Source organism: Prenolepis imparis, unplaced genomic scaffold, assembly GCF_030444845.1.
Source record: "Prenolepis imparis isolate NDT839.2.m4 unplaced genomic scaffold, iyPreImpa1.0 SCAF_1, whole genome shotgun sequence".
Taxonomy (NCBI): Eukaryota; Metazoa; Arthropoda; class Insecta; order Hymenoptera; family Formicidae; genus Prenolepis; species Prenolepis imparis.
The window spans coordinates 22,188,254-22,209,767 of NW_028141159.1; the positions used below are offsets into that span (position 1 = coordinate 22,188,254).

The 21,514-nt window shown below is 35.0% G+C and overlaps 1 protein-coding gene across 2 annotated transcripts in view; it reads right to left on the reverse strand.

Annotated features, from left to right (window-relative positions):
- Window positions 1–21,514, reverse strand: part of LOC145936189 (uncharacterized) — a 103,580-nt gene that overhangs the window by 22,140 nt on the left and 59,926 nt on the right. For both annotated transcript variants that reach the window (XM_083038124.1, XM_083038115.1), the window contains one exon: window positions 272–1,239. In XM_083038124.1, coding sequence (XP_082894250.1) covers window positions 272–1,002 — 731 coding nt within the window. In that variant the 5' untranslated portion in view covers window positions 1,003–1,239. The remainder of the gene's footprint in view (window positions 1–271; window positions 1,240–21,514) is intronic.

Below are 21,514 nucleotides of genomic sequence, written 5' to 3' on the forward strand. Positions count from 1 at the left end.
GTTTGTATTACTCTCTAAGCTTCGGACAGGCATGCTAAGTTGTTTCTACAGTTATTTTGTGTCATACTGATTAATTATTCACCTAATCCTACCGTTCAATTTTTTTTTAATCGCGGGAATTAATTTTTATCGAGGGTATACCTGAGACAGTTTCGAGCAGCATTCTATGAATACATACAGATTAGAATTTGAGAATATTCGTAAGCTTTGACATTTGACAACTAAACCTTAATTAAACAAGGAGAGAATATTGTACTCTCTATGTACCAACCTGTTGGCGCGTTTGCTGCTGGTCTTAAGCTTGGTGCTGCCAAACTTGGTCTGGGCAAAGGTGGCGGTGGTGAAGGTAAGCGGGGCGGTGCTGCGCGGGATGAAGGCCGGCACGGGGCTGGGCGAGCCCTTGAAGGAGCTGGTGATGGGCGTAGGCGAGGGCGCCGACGAGGAGCCGGACCCGTGGCCGTTCTGCTGATTGTTGGACGAGCCGTTGCTAGTGTTGCTGCCGAGGGAGCTCGAGAACGGCGACGTGGACTTGGGGCTGAGGCTGAGTCCGCTCAGGGACGTGCTGACGGCCTCGATCGGCCTGAAGCACTGCGCCTCCGGATTGAAGGTCTTGGTGACCTCGCGATCGGCCGAGGTCTCGTCATGCGGGTCGCCGGTCTCCGAGTACAGGATCTTGACGGCGTTCAGCTCGCCGATTCGGTAGCTCACCTCGCCGGGATCCACCCAGACGGCGAGCTCGGCCGGCAGGTTCTCCAGGATGTCTTGGATCGGGACGCCGCTCTCTTTCGCGGCGCGTTCCAGGACCGGGTCAACCGGGTCCCCGGTCTTCAGGCACCTGAACGCGGAGCCCTTGAACGGCTTCTCCGGGTACCAGTGGCCCTTGAACTTGTCCTTGAGCGCCTTCTCGAGCTCTTCGCCGAAGATGTTGACCCGTCTGCGCGGCAGTTTGTTGTAAAGATACGATATCACGAAGTTAAGCGCCACCTGCACCTCGATATGCATCTTGGCCTTTGGTGGGAGAATCTTTGGGCTGTTGTCGTCGCTCGCACCGGGATAGCACCGAGGACGTCCGCACGATCGGCCGTCTTGCCACTCACGGGGAATTATTCCGGAGATGTTGATGTGTCGTATACACACACGTGTGCTCGATTGACAGAGCTGTCCGATGCTCGATCGTCGATCTTCACCGCGCGCAGACTATCGTCTTGCGAGTCAGAGTAGTCGCGAATATCTGGAGATCTGTAATCATATATAGAGAGAAAAAAATTAGGAAAGATCTATCGTAATAAAGATAAATGATGCAATAATAATTATTTATATCGGATGCGATTCCTTCACTATATAGGATGTCTTTACTGGATGTTTTCAAATAAATGCGAAAAATTTTAGGAGATGATTCTTTGTCAAAAATTAAGGGGGGTTTTTCATATATAATTTTTCATTAAATTTTAAAATAATAATATGTTTAAATAATATATGTTATAATTCTTTAAATTCAATTAAAATTTTTGACAGTTATCAGCTGATTTCTGTTAAAAAATAGTAATCGCAGATAAAGCATATAACATATTATTTACAACATATTATTATTTTAAAATTTAATTAGCAAATTAACGCTTTATTAATATTTTTTTACATACATCAGCTGATTAAAGCGTTAATTTGCTAATTAAATTTTAAAATAATATTATGTTATAAAAATTAAAATAATAATATGTTTCAAATGAAATTTATAATACCTTATTTTCGATTAATATTTTTTGACAGAAATCAGCTGATAACTGTCAAAAATATTAATCGAGTTTAAAGTATTATAACATATTCTGCTAATTAAATATTCTAGCTTACATATTTATATTTATATTGTGTATGTTACAATTTGCTAATTAAATTTTAAAATAATAATATGGTAAAAGTTATAAAATAGTAATATATTGTAAATAATATGTTATAATACCTTATTCTCGATTAATATTTTTCCTTTCTAAAGCTATATCTTTTCGAACGAATCTCCTTCGAGTTTTAATTAATTATTAATATTAAGTCATGTATATAGTATCGCGCGCGCGCTATTAGAGTGAAGTTGGCGATGTTTGTAGCTTCGGCCATTACCGAAACGCCGCGAGTATCAGGCAGTTGGAGCTGCGTCCCGCTGTGATTAATTAGTAAGCATAATCGTTAGAAACGATTTCTAACCTTTGTATTGTAATATTTATCAATCGCATATCATAATTTCAACGTTAATATGTAGTCGTAATTGTTCGAAACGCATATTTCGCGAAAAATTCGATGCAAAATCTCTTGCCAACATAACCCAACTGTTTTCGCGCGCGCGAATGTGTTGCGATCCGTGGATATATCTATCGTTAATTCTAGCTTACATATTTATATTGTGTATGTTATAATGCGAAATAATAAGATTATTCTAATATATGTATGTATTTTGTTTGTTACAGGTGACATTGCGATACACAATGCAATTCACGCGTCGTGTCGGGAGTGCCGTGTAAAGTTTCGGGCGATCGTAATTATTCGTGTTTTCGCGAGTTGTGAGTGCTATACCATGGACCAAGAGAGGAGGAGGAGGCCCGGGGTGGCATCGGGCAACAGCGGGGCAACTGCGAGGTATGCGATATAAAAACATTTTTTCTACTAGTTTTTTCTAAACTGTATTGTTTATTAGATATTCGACACACACCTATGTACATACATAATTTGAATATTTTGTTTTCAGATCAATGTGTGCTGTGTACTACAACTTCGTTACGTATCGGTGAGTGAGAATATATATGTATTATATTTTTAATAACCGCGTATATACATATATATCGAATTCATAAGTTTTATGACAGAGACGCTATGCGTCTCAGCTTTTAATTATTACGCATATTTACGTGCCCGTTGCCGTGAATGTTAATTGCAACTCGCGCTCATATCGTGAACAACATTCCTTTCTAAAAAGGGCACGTTAAGTCGATTCTCGCAAGTATTATGTTGCATCTTTTCCGCGATGCTGATAAATTGTTTCGATTCGCATTGTGCGTTATATTCGTAGCATCGAGAGGCTGTCATCGCGAGGGTTAGTAGTTTAACAGTTTGTTCAAAATAAAATAATATGTTTTAAATTTTAAATAATATGGTATAATACTTTAAACTCGCTTAATATTTTTGATAGTTATCAGCTGATTTCTGTCAAAAAATATTAATCGCGGATAAGGGATATTATAACATATTATTATTACAACATACTATTTTAATATTTTTAACATATTATTATTTTAAAATTTAATTAGCAAATTAACGCTTTGTTCGGCTGATTTCTATCAAAAATATTAAAGCGTTAAAATTTGCTAATTAAATTTTAAAATAATATGTTGAAAATATTAAAATAGTAATATGTTGTAAATAATATGTTACTATACTTTATCCGTAACTAATATTTTTTGACAGAAATCAGCTGATAACTGTCAAAAATATTAATCGAGTTTAAAGTATTAACATATTATTTAAAACTAATATATTATTTTATTTTATTTCATTTTGAACAAACTGTCAAACTGCTAACTCTCGCGATGATAGCCTCTCGATGCTACGAATATAACGCACAACGTGAATGCCTTGATAGCCAATGAGCATCGCGGAAAAGCGACAATAATAAACTTCGATATATGCGAGTATCGACTTTACATATCTTTTTTAGAAATGGATCTTTTTTTAGAAAAGGGACAGAGTTACCAAAATTTTTACAGAATCAAGAAATAACAAATACACTGTATTAATGTATTAAAAAATCACTGCAAATCTCACTGGATACTTATTTTTTGTCAATATTTTTTTATCTGCACAAAATATTTGGTATAAGAATTAATTAAATAAGATTTTTATATTCTTCTCCAATCATTCGATGCTTTCACAGCTAGCTGACAAATTCCTCCTTTCAATTTCCGATTCAATTCGCACATTACGGGGAGTTAAACGCGCTTTCGTGGCATCTATTCTACTCTCTCCTCCCGGCGAACCTTAATTACGATTCACAAATGAGTGGCGCCAAGTTTGCCGACCGAATGGGAATTATTATCACGCGAGGCGGCGCCGTATTATCAGAGACCAACAATAGATCGTCGAGAGTGCGCTCTCTCTCCCTCCCTTTCCCTTCCTTTCGCCAAGTTGTTGCAAAGATCCGGGATGGTTATCGCGGCGGGAGGAAGTGCGAGATCTCTCTCGTCAAAGGAAGGATCGCCGAGCTTCTCTGCCGGAGAAGGACTCGACGGTGTATTTATCGGTTCCTTTCACGAGAGCGAGGTTCTCGCGCGCGTGCATTGAAACGGAACGCGACTTCCGGTTACCTCGCGCCGTTTCTCGGCCTCGCGCGCTCAAGGAACCGGAACCAGAGCCGATCGTTCTTCGTCGTTGCCCTCCTCGAAACGCGTCTGCGATAATGCTATATCTCGAGGACTCGAGTATCGACGAAAGATGAGAGTCTGCGGGAGACCTTCCAATAACTATCCCAAGTATAAACGGTATATGTTGTGTTTAATAGTAATTTATACAAAAGCTGATTTTATATATATGTATATAAAATAAAATACATTTATATTTTATTATTTATTATTTTTAATTATATTTATTATTTTCAATTATAAAAATTGTGAGATTGGATTATCTAATATTCATTTAATTTCGTTTATAATATATTGACACAATTATAAAATGAATATTAAATAATCCGATTACACAATTTTTGATATTTTTGAGAAAATATTTATTTAAATAATAAATATATGTAAAATATATGTATATACATATAAATTATATTGCATGTATATGTATATAAAGATATATAAAGATATTATAAACGAAATTAAATGAATATTAAATAATCTGATTATAATTTTTATGATGAATGAAAATATTCATTTAAATAATAAAAATTTAAATACTAAATAATAAATATAAATAAATGTATTTTATTGATTACAACTAAAAAATAATTAAAATAACGTAAAAATAATTGCAACAGTATATAATCGAAATTTAATCGAGCTTAATTACTCTGGAAATTGGTTCCTTTCACGATTTCGAGAATTTCAGGCGCATATTAATTATTATTTATGAAGTAAATCATACGTGTCATTTTCTCCTCTTTGCCAAGCCTAAGCGCGAGAGTTCTCACAACTCCAGCATTCCATTCCGCTGTTTTTTACGGTTGTTTACGCACGTCGCGTGTAAATTATGCAACGCGTAACGCACTGCGTCGCTCGTATAAAAATGCTTACGCAGACGTGGGTTCTCTCTGATGTAAACGAGTCGAGAGATATAATAAAAGGAGGATTCTATATGCCCTTTTTAGAGATATATTCTGAGAGAGAAAGAGAGAAAAGCGAAACGTCTAGTTCCGCGAGCGATCGCGAAAGTCACCTCTTTCTCTCCAAACGACACCGAGAGCGAAAGGTGCTTCTGTTCTTCTCCCGACCCTCTTCTTCTTTCTTTTCTCTTTTCTCGCAATAGAGATTCTTGGGCGTCTACCAAGGGCTTCTTCTCCGCGACTGCCGGGTATATCCGGCGCGACCCGAGAGTCTCGGAACTCGATTCCGCCTTTTCTGGCTTCTCTCCTTCGACCTCGCAATGTCGCTCGACCCGAGAAGAAGAGGAAGAGAGGAGGAAAAGGCGGAAAGGGGAGGAGATGAGAACCGCAAAAGAGTTTCTACGACTTTCAGGCCGGTGACTCTCTTGAAGACGCGACCTCACTTTTTACCAGGTTCTTCCGCTTCTCTCTCCTCTCTCTTTATCTTTCTTTTTTTACGCGGATTTTATTTCTCAAAGAGTATACCTTATCTATAAAAAGAGAGGTGCGCTAAATAATATTTTTATAAAAGATATTCACATTTTTTCCCCCTCAAAAAAAAAAAATATATATATACCCTATATTTCCATGAAATATTTTTATTAGTTTTATTAAATAGATATATACATATAATTTTTATCAAATTATTTATCAAATATATATAAATATATTATATGATTATTTATATAAATATATAATTATTTTATTTTCTTTATTTATTTATATAATTATAAAATATATATATAAAAATGTTTTTAAAAGATATTCAAGCACATATATACAATATATATATGTATATACATATATACTAGAATGTTTTAAAAATATTTATATATATTATATAATTATATATAATATACATAATTATATGCATTATATAAATAATATATATATATAACTGTTATATAATTTATATAAATAAAATAAATGAAATAAAATAATTATATATATCTATTTTTATGGAAAAAATATGATGCATTTATGAAATTGAGGAACGACTAGCTCATTTCTCTCTCAAATGGAATATATCGCGATGAAATATTTTGCACGGAGGCGGAAACGCGATTTTCCCCGACTTTCCTATCGAGGAAAGCACATTTCGCGCTTCTCGGCTTTATCCTCATCTGCACCCGTTTTTTTTTCTCCCCGGCCTTTACTCGACTCCCCGACGATGGGTACTCGCGAGGATATGTAGGTTAAAGCTAGAGCGCGGCGGTCTCTCTACCTCCGGCGAGATAGGGGTTGCTTGTAGATGTAGGTATTGATCCCGCGGCAACACGGGGCTGCCGGAAGGTTCTCGAGTTAAAAATACACGGCCTTGCGGCTCCGCGTGTTCCGAGTGCCGTAATTTCCGCCACCTTGATTTCCACGACGCGACGACCCGCGAAAAGCTCGGTTTTATCCGGACTCGGTCGAGTTTTGACGGAAAAACAATGCGTCGCCCTACTTCCCGTTTTCCCCTCTCGATCGACTATCCACATCCGAGCTTTCTCTGTCTCTCTCTTTCTCGATCGATCGTCTATCCATAACTTTGAGACATAATTATGGATGAATATTGAGCGAAATTTATGAACTTGCAAGTTTCTCGAGCATCAATTCAACTAATCACGACGCATCTGCCGGTGATCATTATTTAACAAATACCATGTATTTGTGTTTCGAACACTTGAGGAAATTCATCCCGAATATTCAATAAATAATGCGCTTTCTCTATCGATATCTCGTAAATTATGTCTTAAATGAAATAGCTGAAACAGAACTTTAGGCAAGAATGTTATTTCTGAACCTCTCAATTTGACAGTCATTTTCACAGGATTTTTTATCAGAAGAAGAAACCACAAGCTATGATTCACAGTTTTCAAGATATCGAGATATTTTTAAAAGTTATAATAATAGCACACTTTCGCCACAATTGATGGTATTATGTGTACATTTAAAGAATATACATATTTGATGGAATAATTTAGTGTTATGTGTGTATTATAAATTGAAAGCGTTTGGGAAATTCTTTCTTTAATTTCAGATTAAATTAAAATTAGATTTTTATATTAAAAAATTCGATGAAAAATCTATGAAAATGACCTCTTGTCAAAAATTTCTCAATATATTAAAAATAAATAAATTAATTAATTAAAATAAAAAAATCTATCAAACACACCTATCAAATTTTGGAGTCCCCGAAATAACATTCTCCCCCAACTTTACAAATTTCCTCCAGTTTTGGCGCCGATGTTATCAGATCAAATCAGATTAACTTTGTTATTGCCCGCTAATTATCCATGGAGTCAGAGAGAGAGAGAGAGAGAGATCCATTCGCTGGGCAGGTGTCAAAGTGTCAAAGGGATTTTTCCCCCCAACTTCTCTTTCTCTCATAGAGAAAGAGAATGGCGATCTCGCGCTCGGGTTGTGCTTTGTATTTACGCCGGACTGAATGGAGGTCGTGCGACAGAGAAGAGGTGCGATGGTATGTGGGCCGGAGAGATATAAAGCGTCCTTCGACGAATCAAGTCAATGGAGCGCGGGGGCTTTTCTTCCTCCCTCCTTCCCGCGTGGGGCTGATATTCTCTCCACGTGGAGAGGAATTGTGCGGGCAGAAGAGCGCGGCGCGTCCTTGTCGTGACGCGACGTCGTCGCGGCGATCTATAGAGAGAGAGAGAAGTGGCATATCCGGCTAATTATCCCTCCCCCTCCTTTCCTAGCTATTAGCTCGCGTTACTCGTTCTTCATCGAGTCATCGTGCGAGAGACCAGAGATGCCTCGACCGCTTGATCGCGCCAGATCAATGCACTCCAGACCAGAGTACCTATACGAGAGATGTGACGTATCGTAGTCGCGCAGCTAGCGCGAACAAGGTGATTCCTAATGCCATCGTTAGTCGTCTCTTGAGACACGGAAGAGTAGCTCTTAAATAAAGAGTGCAATCGAGTGAAGGAACGCGGTTTAATGATTGAAGAGATTTAAATCCCGAGAAAGAGATAAATACGTGCACATTTATGCGTTCATTTATGCGTTCTTCAAAATTATTTCCCAAAATATTAAGTGTCTATGAAGTATTTATTTACACATAATATAATTGAAATTATTCAGAAGAGATAATAAAAAGATTCGATCTTGGAGTATCCTGACTCCAATTTTCTCAACCTCCGTTTTTTCGCGCTTATAACTTCCAAATGATTTCAATAAGTTTAATTTATATATTTTATATATAATTATATTTTTGTTTAATAAAACTTTATATTTATATAATATAGAATTTATATTTTTTAATAAATAAAAATTTATCACTTTTTAATTTATATAGAAAAATTAAGCTTCTATTTTGTACCTCAAATAAACAAATCATTTTCCATTTAGATATAGAGGAACTTTTGACAAAACTATAGATAAATAAAAATCATTTCGAAAGAGGATTTAACTGTGTTTGGTATCAAAAGAGATTAAATTGAAAATTGAAATTAAAAGGAGAATTTCGAATTTAAAATCACACGAGGAATATAACATTCCAAAATATGAAATTGGAATTTTTTGAAATCAAGAATTAAATTTTTTATACTTTTTTCAAAGTTACTTTCTCTCATTAAATCCCAAATGAACGATTTAAAAGATGATTGAGTAATAACACCGTACACAGTCTCAATATCTTTCCTTAAATAAAGTCCGCTCTAATTCTTTCCATGCCTGAACCTTATATTATTCTAGACTAGCGCGAATTGGGAGAAACTACTTACGACAGTCGTAATAACTTTCCAAGTTGCCATGATTTCAAACACTCGAGTTAATTATCGCAACTAATTTCGAACAATTCTCTTGATTCGGGGGATTCAGTGGAGCGCATTAAATCCGTTACGAGCGCGTGCACTCTCAGCTTAGCTTAGGTGTACACCCGAGCTTAATCGATCCCCGAAGAAACAGCGGAGGGCTGATTTAATTACGCCGGTCATGCAAATTAGGTCAAGACGGCGCACCGCCCCGACTTCTCTGCTTCGTATCGGATAAAGGAAACTCGTCGTCATCGAAGTCGAGCCCAAAGTCACCCGAGAGGGTTCTGGAAAGTGCCGAGTAATCGATTAAATTCTTGTTTCGGATCCTCGTTTGAGGATCGCCTGATTGTTTCGCGGCGATCACTTCGAAACAATCAGGTGACACGGGAGGAACTTGTCTTATTACATAAGTGTAACCTGTGTTAATCTGGTTAACAAGGAGTGTCCTCGGCCGAGTCGCGAATCCATCCATTTCTGAAACTCGCGAAGAAACAGCATCTTGTTGCTGTGTACCGTAATGATCGGTGGAATAGAACTTTCATAACTATTATAAACAGACCTTGTCGATAGAATAATTGAACACTTCAATGGCATACATATGCATACTTTCTTAAACTGAATCAGTGAAAATGTCAACGATTAAGCATTGACAAGATTTCACTGCAGACCAGCAGGTAATTCACTCATCTTTGGTGAAAATATTTATACATTGCTCTCCTCTGTTTTATATTTCATTGAATATGACAGTAAAATTTATATATTATTTATATATAAATATAAAATTCCGAATATTATATACTATATATATTTATATATAATTTATATATTAATAAAGTATATAATATTCAGAATTATATACACATTTTTATTAAAATATACGATAAACACAAAATGAATAAAAAACTTGTAGTAAATTCACATTTATACTTTTGTAATAAAATATGTATAAATTTATCTCATATATAGTATTATAAGACGCATTTTAAAATATCACTGACTAAAATAAAATTAAAATACAAAAATAACTGATTAAGATCACTAACTAATTTTTCCTAGTGAGATTTTATTATTTGTGCTATACTTGTAACTAAAATCAATTGTTATCGGTGATAATGCACTGATTCCACTTAAAAGAAAAATACGGATTCCAAAAACCCAAGGAGCCCATTGTAGACAAAATAATAAAGGGTTCTTATACGAATATCGTGAAACGATCGTTTATGCCTTCGTCAGTTAAACACTTTTTTATGTACATACATATATGAGAAAAAAAATTCGATCGTGCGGAATCGTGAAACCCTGAGAATGCAAATCCTCACACGCGTTCAAATTCCATCCATTCTCGGACACGTGACCGCTCGCGTGACACTCGTTCTTTACAGGTAAGCAGATGACACGCGGCATTGCGCCGCATTAATCGATCGCGATAAAAAAATTCCCATTGGCATATTTAAGAGAATTTAATCTACGCGCGATCGTACAAACGACACGATCGACAGAGATTCTCAGATTGCCCTGGGCGTGGAATTACGTAACTATGTAAATAAAATAAAATTTATATATATATAAAAAAAATTTAATTTTTTATATATAAAAATAAAAGTATAATATATAAATATATATAATATTAAATATATATAATATTAAATATATATAATATTAAATATATATAATATTAAATATATATAAAATTTAATTATATATAAAAGTAAAATTAAAATAAAAATTATACAACTATAAATTATATAAATAAAACACTTCACGAAGAAGTGTTTGCGGAAAGTTTTCCTTATTTATCGCGGATATATCCTTGTGCTTATCGAGAGGAACGCACTCGGCATCCATTATGGATCGACCTAATCCACTCTGGAGGCGATTTTTATTGAACCTTATTGTGTAGGTTATAATAAATTCCCCCTTCCCTCCCTTTTTGCTGTTCTCTCACCATATCTCTCTCTCTCTCTCTCTCTCTCTCTCGGATACTCCCCATCGCCCTCCTTTTCTTTCCCTCCCTCTCCTTCTCTATCTCTTCTCGCTCGTCGCTCTTTCTCGAGCGCGGTGCCAGGCGGACCGACAGATCAATACGACACAGTCTCTACGGACACGGGCGCTGCTGCTCCAGATAACAAGGCGAGAACGCGGACCTGCCCTATAAGCCTCCATTTAAATAGCACCTTAAATACGTAGGTTGGTAGGTAGGTAGGTAGGTACGTGCATAGGGGAGCGCTCCTCCTATGGAAAAGATGCCGAGCCTTCCTCTCCGAAGGGTCGCGCCCTCGTCGAGACCACCCGGACCTGGGCCAAACTTGCGTTACGTCACGCACTTTTTGGCTCATCGCCATTGCGAGATTCTTTCGTTCGCGAAACTAATCTCCGCTCTAGAGACTCTCTTTTTTATCTAATTGCATAAATAAAACGCTTTAACGTTTATTATCCCCATATTTCACGTTTATGCTAAAATTTATTTTGCAAAAGGCCCTGGAGGAATTTTTATAACAGTAATAAAGTCGTAAGCTCATTTCATGCTGCGAGATTAAAATAAATATATATATCTTCTGTTTTTAATATACAAATTATATATATTTAAAAAAAATAAAATAAATGCCGCCATAGCTGAAAATATTATTAATACTATTATATCGATACGACGGGAATATCGTTGATTTCAGTAAGGTTTGGAAAATTGTAGCGACATTGCTTTCAGAATAAACGTCGTTCACAATCGTTCCATTTCTACGAGGTACAAGATTCAATTAAATGCCGTGCTATCGTCGTGCAGCAATTTAAAAATAAAATGCACTTTGATTGGACGCGTGGGCGCGCGAACTTTATGAACGGAGAATAGATTTTATTATGGCTTTACCGCTCTGTCATCTCTCTCTCTTCTCTCTTCTATCTGCAAGTTGCGTCCGATATTACGGCACGAAATCGAAATGGCGACGTGTCACCGTATCGTTGATTGACCTAATTACGTAGAAACTGATGCCGACGCAATCGTATCGATTTATCGTTTATCTTGCAAGCGGGAATTAAAATTAAAAATTCCATCGAGAAAGCACGAAGGTTTGTCGCGCGATATCCTCTAAAAACACTTTTGTATTCGATCAAAATATAATGTTTCCAACGTTTCATCATATTTGCTTCATTATCCCGATCATATAAGATATACAAGAGGAGAATTCCCAGACTCCCAACATTTGAGAAAATTTGAGATAAAACACGAAACATCGCCATGTGATTATCCCCGAAATATTTTCGAAAAAATATAAAAATACTTTTATATTAATAAAAAATATATTAATATAAAATATAATATATTAATCTAAAAATCTAAAAATAATTTTTATATTAAATATTTTCCTAAAAAGAATCAATAAATCAATGAATTCGTAATCGATGGTAATAGAACGAAGATACTCGCGAGACGGTATATCTCGAAAGAGACGGATGTGAAAGGACCGTGAGAGGCTCGCTTTTTCATCTCCGCCGAGAAGAATGGGACGGCGATCTCTACGGATTTTCCGCCGTTCGATTGCGAACGCACGGGCGAAGGGAATTAATTCATTTCAGCGAGCGAGAGTGCGTTCGAGAGTTTGTATAATGAAAATTTACGACAAACGATGCGACGACGCATACGGAAATGAGCGCGCGCGTGCCCGATAATTTCGTCGTCTGCGGAGAAACGGAAAGGAGAACTCTTAATGGTCGAAGAAGAATAAGAAGTTAGAAAAGAGAGAGAGTTAAGAGAGAAAAACCCATTATCCGCGAAAATACGATCGGTTGTCATCCTCAGAGCTCGTCCTCAGATGAACGGATTTTCGCCGCGCGTTGTTTCCTATACAGGATGTCTCATTTCAACGTAAGCATTGAGATTTTTCGAAAACCAAGACTTCCGTCAAAAAATGTTTCGTACAAAAGTTGTAGGATTTCGAGAGAGACGTCTTGTCGTAAGCATAATCATATTCCAAATGGAAGTATTTTTGATCTTTAATAATTTTCTGCACTCTTGTGATTAAAAAAAATTTGCATTTTGCAATGTGCAACTATATATATATTTTTTTAATTATTCATGTATATACGGGAAAAATTATTATTTTTTTATTACTTATCTTATTATTATTTTTTTCCACTGTAACAATTTTTTACGCCAAATATTATCGAGGAATCGATTTATAAGCGTAAGAAAAATATGGTGGTTTATTTTAAAAAAGTAATAATGGTCTCGAAATCTTAAAAATGCCTGCATTTAAAATAAAACGTCCTGAAAATCCTGCAACTTTTGTATAAAATATTTTCTGATGGTAGTCTCTTGGTTTTCGAGAAATCTCTTCGTGAAAGTTAAAATGGGACACCCTGTACATTCTCTCCCTCTGGCGCTTCTCTTAAGAGAGAAACTGCATCGCCCGTTTAGGGATTTTTATGACCAATTTGTTCAATGACCGCGGGTCCTAAACTCCTCTCCTTCTCTCCCCGCTAAAGTTCGCGTATTTGTTATCTGGCGTTATACAACCAGTATCTTCTTTCACATGTGTGCCTCGTATATAGATAAAATCCACGTGTACATACAGTGTCTGTCGTTTATTCTGCGATAAATCGAATCTTGGAACAAAATATATCGCGCGACCGATTGTCGATCATTGAGCCTACAACACGTGATACGTTTTTGCTATTCTTTTTTATCTTTTTTTTCTTTGTATCCGTCGCGCAAGATTATAAAGTATCGCTGATCGTATCAGCGTCATTTTTCTAACCGCTGTTAAATAGATACTCGAGGAAAAAGAGGAAGGGTTATCGTACGTTCCTAGAATAGAAAAGAATAGAACTTGAATAACACCAGTGAGATATTGCAAGAGACTGCAAAAAAATTTTCTATCGCTATCCGAGTCATCGATAACGCTAAACGTATAATCGATCGTTATTTAACACGAGGGAAAAAATGTCGAAGAATGAGTTGCATAAAAAAAAAAGTATACTTAAGTAACGTTATGTAATTTAATAAAAAAAAGTTCCGTATAGAGATTTACGCGCTTATTATAGGTATTTTATTGCCGATAAATGCCTATATTATAAATATATTCTGTTTTAATTATGCAAAAAAATTACCGTCTAGTTATTACATTACAAGAAACCAAAGTATTAGAAATTTGAATAAAGATCGCGATGGAGCGTCAATTATCTTCCTCTTTTTTTTCACGACTTATCCTGGAATTCCCGTCTCTCTCGAAGAAGAAGTTAATTACTTCATCGCTTAAATGATATTCATCAACCGCATAATATAAAACAGTAGGTAAATCCCTGGATGACATAATACATACAGGTTCATAATATGTAAATACTCTTCCAAGAACGAATATCTCTCTCAAGTGTTCTTATTAATTATAATTATAAATATATTATTATAATATTATATATAATTATAAATAATTATTATCATTATAAATGGCTATTTAATAAAAGTACGTTTGTTATCTAGATGATTAGAGAGATCTACAAAGTCAGTCATTGGATATTAGAATGTTTAAAGGGCTATTCAATACAATTTCAAATCTAAGAGAGACATTTTAATTATCCTTTCTGGGAAAATTTCAACTTCCAAACACATGAAGAGTACAATATTATTCAGTATATTTTCTTTAAAGACGCTCCTCATCTCTAAGATGATCTCCACTGTGTAAAGACGCACATTTGCATTAGTATAACAAAAATAATATATCATCAAAGAAGAGATTGATCTCTCGAAGAGAGACTATTGAAAAACAAGTTCTTTTCGCGCGAGATCCGAATGTCAATAGAGACCGCTGCTTTTCTTCGATGATCACAAACAATGATGAGAAACAATGGGGAGAATCCCGCGATTATATCGGAGATACACGCAATTGTTCACGGGACACTAAAAGCATGAAAACATGTATCTTTCTCTCTCTCTCCTGTCTGACTATTCTTTCTATCTCGATGCGCTACAATAAACGTCGATAGGATTTCCTCGAAGAGGTTCGACACGGATGAATGAAGAGTTTCTCTCACTCTTTCTTCCGATCCTTTACGCAAATTAATATTTTTTTTTAAATATTTCCAGGCATTTTTATACTTTCACCGATCGCTGTTGCGACGATAATCGATATTTTTAATCGATGACCGATGAAACCGCGGCTGCGAAATATATTATGCCTCGAAATATTCGTGTAATTGTTAATTAGCAACGCTGCGATAGAGACAAAACCAAATATAATAACGATTTAGAAATTAATCGCACAGACAAAATAATCGTTTTATAAGTATCGTAATTTCACGTAAAGCTACAAAGTGAAATACGCGGCCATTTCGATTGCATTAATAAATTATGCATTCAGTCACAATGAATTACTTTAACGCAATTGATTTTTATTCTTTATACATAATCTGTAGAGCACATTATTTACTAATTCAGTGTCCTTGTTTTTTCGCCGTTTTTGTAATTATTTTACACGAATCTCTCTTTCTCTCTCTTCCTAATTTTTTTATCATTTTTTCTTCTATATATTCACATATTTACATTTGTGATTGCGACAAAGGATTTTATTTTTCGATTAATGGAAATAATTATAATTGCACACACACGCAAAATTCGTATAAATTTCAATTACTGAGGTGAAATATCACGTTTGTTATTGTAAACGGACAGAATGTATTTTTTTTAATATCGAAGGTACACAAAAGGGGACCTGCCTTTCCTCTCGTATATGCAAATTATATCCGTTCGAACACGGTCGTGTCCAATGCAGAATGTAATCGCGATATTATATCCGGCCGCTCACTTGGCTGTCTTCATTGTCGAATGCATAATTAATGCATTCAGATATTCTCATTATCGATTAATTTACTTTAACAGGCAGACATTATGGAAAACGAGAATCCCTCTCGATGAGAGCGGCGTCACTTTCGAGATTAACCGCTCTGTTCGTTGTAAATATTACGATTTATGATTATAATGATCTTGTTGGATTTTATTTTCATTAAATAAAATAATCCAAATAATTCGGATACTCTCGAGATAGATCTCTAAATGCTTTATCGTCTCTTGGAGACGTTAAATCCAATAAGGATAATAAAAACAATTTGCGCTTGCAATATAAATAATAAAATTATAAATAAACATTCATATCCAAAGTCTAGTTGCAGATCAAATATATAAAATCAATATCGTTTTAATACATTCAAAATTATTTATGATCAAATATTATGAACCTTATTATTTATGACAATTATTGTCTAATATAGGAATAAATATAGAGAGAGTAAAATAAAAATTTTGACAAGTAAAATGCAAAATATTCTTAAAAAACATTTCAGATAAAAGTGGCGTTTGAATATTTTTATAGTATTGAAAATATGTTTTAAAGCTAGAAGTTAAAATATTGCTAAATTTAATTATACATATATTTAAAATATATATATATATATATATATGATTAAACGAACAATAAAATTTTTTAAAAACACATTAATGTGTGATATTTATTCTTATATTGCAAATTTTACCAAATTTGACTTGTATATTTAATATAACGATAGAATACTGCCTGAATATAAGACTGACTATAACGAAATTATACTACTGAATTTTAACTTCTAATCTATTATACTGTCACATTCTTTATTGTACGTTAACATGTGTGATATTTATTCTTATATTACAAATTTTATGAATTTTGACTTGTATATATAACGATCTGAATATATGTCTGACCATAACAGACTTATATTACTGAATTTTGACTTCTAATTACTTCTATCCTATTATACTGTCACACTCTTTATTGCACGTTAATATATATGATATATTTATTCTTATATTACATATTTTATTAATTTTGACTTGTATATACAATAACGATATTATACTGTCTGAATTATGACGGATTATACTACTGAATTTTGACTTTTAATCTATTATACTGTCACATTCTTTATTGTACGTTAACATGTGTGATATTTATTCTTATATTACAAATTTTACGAATTTTGACTTGTATATATAACGATCTGAATATATGTCTGACCATAACAGACTTATATTACTGAATTTTGACTTCTAATTACTTCTATCCTATTATACTGTCACACTCTTTATTGCACGTTAATATATATGATATATTTATTCTTATATTACATATTTTATTAATTTTGACTTGTATATACAATAACGATATTATACTGTCTGAATTATGACGGATTATACTACTGAATTTTGACTTTTAATCTATTATACTGTCACATTCTTTATTGTACGTTAACATGTGTGATATTTATTCTTATATTACAAATTTTACGAATTTTGACTTGTATATATAACGATCTGAATATATGTCTGACCATAACAGACTTATATTACTGAATTTTGACTTCTAATTACTTCTATCCTATTATACTGTCACACTCTTTATTGCACGTTAATATATATGATATATTTATTCTTATATTACATATTTTATTAATTTTGACTTGTATATACAATAACGATATTATACTGTCTGAATTATGACGGAATTATACTACTGAATTTTGACTTTTAATCTATTATACTGTCACATTTTTTATCACACATTAATGTGTGATATTTATTCTTATATTGCAAATTTTACCAAATTTGACTTGTATATTTAATAACGATAGATATATTGAAAATATAATATGAAGATTATACAATCTCTCAAAGCTTTTATACAGAAATAAATCGAAAAAAAAAAAAAAAAAAAAAACGAAAAGAGATAAGCTCAATTCATTTCGCAGGTTACACAATACGCGTCTTCTAAATATATTATATCTTGCGTAACTTTTCTTCTGACAATTCTGTACTTCACTTCCAAGAAGAGTAAGTCGCGTGTTTTCCTCGAGGGATTCGCAAGCACTGAGGTATTTTATAAAAAAAAGAACCGCTTTGAGGCTGTGCAACGAAGAGCGACGCCGTTTTCGCGGAACCGAATGGGTGGTGAATGTTGGTGCAGTTTCCATCGCGAAAAGCGGAAGGAAGAAACGTGAAAGGGCGAGGTGGTGATCGATCGTCGGTGGCCGCCCCCATCAGAAAGGAGTGGAGATGGGAGAGAGAAAGAGAGGTGTTCCCCATAAAAAGAGAGCGAGCGAGAAAAGAGAAAGGATATTCGACGATATCTCACTGATATCCGACCGCGTTTCACGATTTTCTAGATTTTGCGAGGAGTCACAAATTTGTTGATGGTCATCGAACTGGACCTCCTTTGAGAAGGATCCAAATATTCGCTCGAGATCGGAGAATGAATACAGAATTCTTGAAGACTTAGATCAGAGAACTTGAAATCGAGAGAACAGAGAGATAATTTTTATTTTAATTAAAATATTCCGCGGTCAATATGAATATAAAACTTCTCAAGACTCTTGTCCATTCATTTTTAACGTAATACACGTAAAAGTAAATATGTATTTAATTAATTTTTTTTACAAGGTTGATGCAAATAAAGTCAAAAGCGAAGCAAGACTGTCGCTAATGGCTTCGAAATACATTCTTTTATCATCTAAGAATTCTCGAATCTCTTTTCAAAGAAAATATCTTGGATTCTTAGCTCTCTAAAAATATGAAGTTCAATGGAAAAACGTGATATCTAACATTTACGTAATATCGACGCTGAGAAGACTCAGCGTGCCATATGACTGATCCCTCCTTGGGAATATTCTTCAAGGGAATGCGGGATTCTCTCGATCCATGAAGAAATATGTAACAAGCCTCAACGAGGAGTTACGAGGAAGCGGATCTTGAAATCGCCGATATTTCAACCAGAATCGAGATTTGCGATGGACACGAGCCAACCATTTCAGGGTAGGTTGCACTAACTCGGATTACTTCCGCAAAAACATCGTGGGAATACCTCATACGAAATTACGTAGTAATAGCTCTTTATATACAGGGTGTAACTGAAAAAACATATATAGAGCACACCATCAAATTCTCTGTCTAATTTGGAGACGATTTTTCCTCAACGAAAATGTCATGGAAAATCATCATTTTTTTGCATGTTCCCAATTTTTACCATCATGTACACTAAGAAAATTTTTTCTTAGAATTTACCCTGAAAATCATGGACAATATGATATGGAAAGAATTTTATAAGAATTTCTCTGATTAATATTTTTATCACAATAAAAATAATAATATCTATCACAATAAAACATGTTTGATTAATTTTACTAAACTGCATAATAAAATTAATCAAACGTATTTTATATTTTATTGTAATAGATATTATTATTTTTATCGTGATAAATATTAATCAGAGAAATTCTCATAAAATTCTTTCCATATCATATTGTCCCACGATTACCACGATTTTCAGGGTAAATTCTAAAAGAAAATTCTCTCTGTATATCTTTGTAATTACTTAAGCCTTTAAATTAAAATTCTATTAAAATAAACTTTACCTGATATTAATTGATGAAGAATGTAATTTTGTTAATATTTTAACTACAAAGTTCAGTTCGCGAAAAGCTTCAATCATTTACAACTTGAAAATTATTAGTGCTTCGTTTTTTTCACTGAGGAAAAATCGTCTCCAAATTGGCCAGAAAATTTTATGGTGTGCTCCATATATGTTTCTTCAGAGAGAGAGAGAAGTTACACCCTATATATATATTATATCATAAACCATCTCAAAATATATCTGCGATCTTGTTTCCATCCAGAAATTACGTATGTTACTTATGTAAAAAAAAAAAAAAAAAAAAAAAAGGATAGATCCACGCAGTCTGTCTCTAATCGCGCGAGAAGAGGCGATGTAACAAAGGGGGTAACTAAAAAAAAAAAGAAAAAAATGCCTTCAAGACATAGACCGATCGATAATTTCCTCCCGTTGCACCGCGAGGTATCGCGATTCGGATGCCTTCGTGCGAGAGAGGAACGTCGCGTTGAAATTCCGCGCGGCTGGATCGGCATTATGTAATAAAATGCACCGCAAAAAGCCCTCGTCGCTCATTCGCGTCCGCAAGTTGCAAAATATTCGCGATTTACGCGAATTACGCAAGGAGCTTATTTTTTTTAGAATATCTCGCGCGTAAGTAATCCAATTTCCTCTTTCCTCTCTTTCTTTTTTCAGCGTTCTCACTCGAGCGTTTTTTTCCGCGCTCGCGATTTTTCGAATATTTCTCGCGTTTTCGAAGAGTCGACGAACGAAATGTCAACGAGACTGATTTGTGTATTCTCGGGCGTCGCCGAGTAAACATCGAAATCAAATTTCTCCGCGATTTTAATCCAGAGAACGGACTATTAATACTCGATTGCGAAACATGTCTCTATATTCGAGGGAAATCTGCTTGCGGTTTCTCGTCTCGCGGGCGCGAGATCTTTATAAGCTATAACTAGCGCGCAGCGTATTTCCAAGCCAAGGTTAAAGCCGGTTTCGCCTGGCACTTGGTCTGAAGAATTTCTGCTATTTCCTACAACGATATATACTATATACGTATATATAATATATATATATACCGGTGCATATAACCCGGAAGGGCATCGATTCCGAGGAGAGAGGCGGTCCCCTTCGAAACGCTCGATAGAGCGAGACAGACCGCATATATAGAGTCCCGCAGCCGCGGAAACTACAGCTTTACTCATTCCGTAACTCGTTTTATTCGAGAGCGTTTTACCGTGACGCGAGTTTCCCGTACGAGAAGAAAGGTAAAGGACAGCGTATAGGGAGCGCTAAAACGCGGAAAAGTGTTGGTAAACAACGGTAATAATGATGATGGCGCGCGACAAGAACGTGACCCGACTCTTTCCTCGCGTGTGCGACACCGTTTCTTTTCTCTCGCGAATAAAAATTATTTTCAAGATAAGTATCTTTCCAGTAAAAATCCTCTATATTTTTTCCTTCGAAATATTTTTATTTCTTCAGCTGAACTTTTTATGATTATTTAAAGCAGAGTCTTGGTCTTCTTTTCGCTAAAATGATGTCATTGAAATTTCTGCAGCTAATCAATTTTATATATGTACATATAATACATATATGTGTACTAATTATATAATATAATTAATGATATATATAAAAATATGAATTATATGAACTTTTTAGGCGAGCATTGACTTTCGCATTTTTAAATATCCCGTTAAATATAAAAACGGGGACATACGCGATGCAAAAATAGAGGGATATATTCTCGTTCGCGGATCACTTCCTTATTCGTCCAGCCGCGGTGGATTTTGCGTCCTCAAGACTTGTTTATGTAAGTGTGAATAAGACGTACCGCATTCTAACGATGATCTATTTACGTCCACTGCTCCCCGAGATCCCGGCACTCGCGGCCGATCCGCTACGCGCCTAATTTTATATTCGGAGCAAAAACTCGGCCACCATTGCCAAGTGGAGCTCCCGAGCACAATCGATTCCTCCTCGCTTTCCCGTGACCTTTCGCC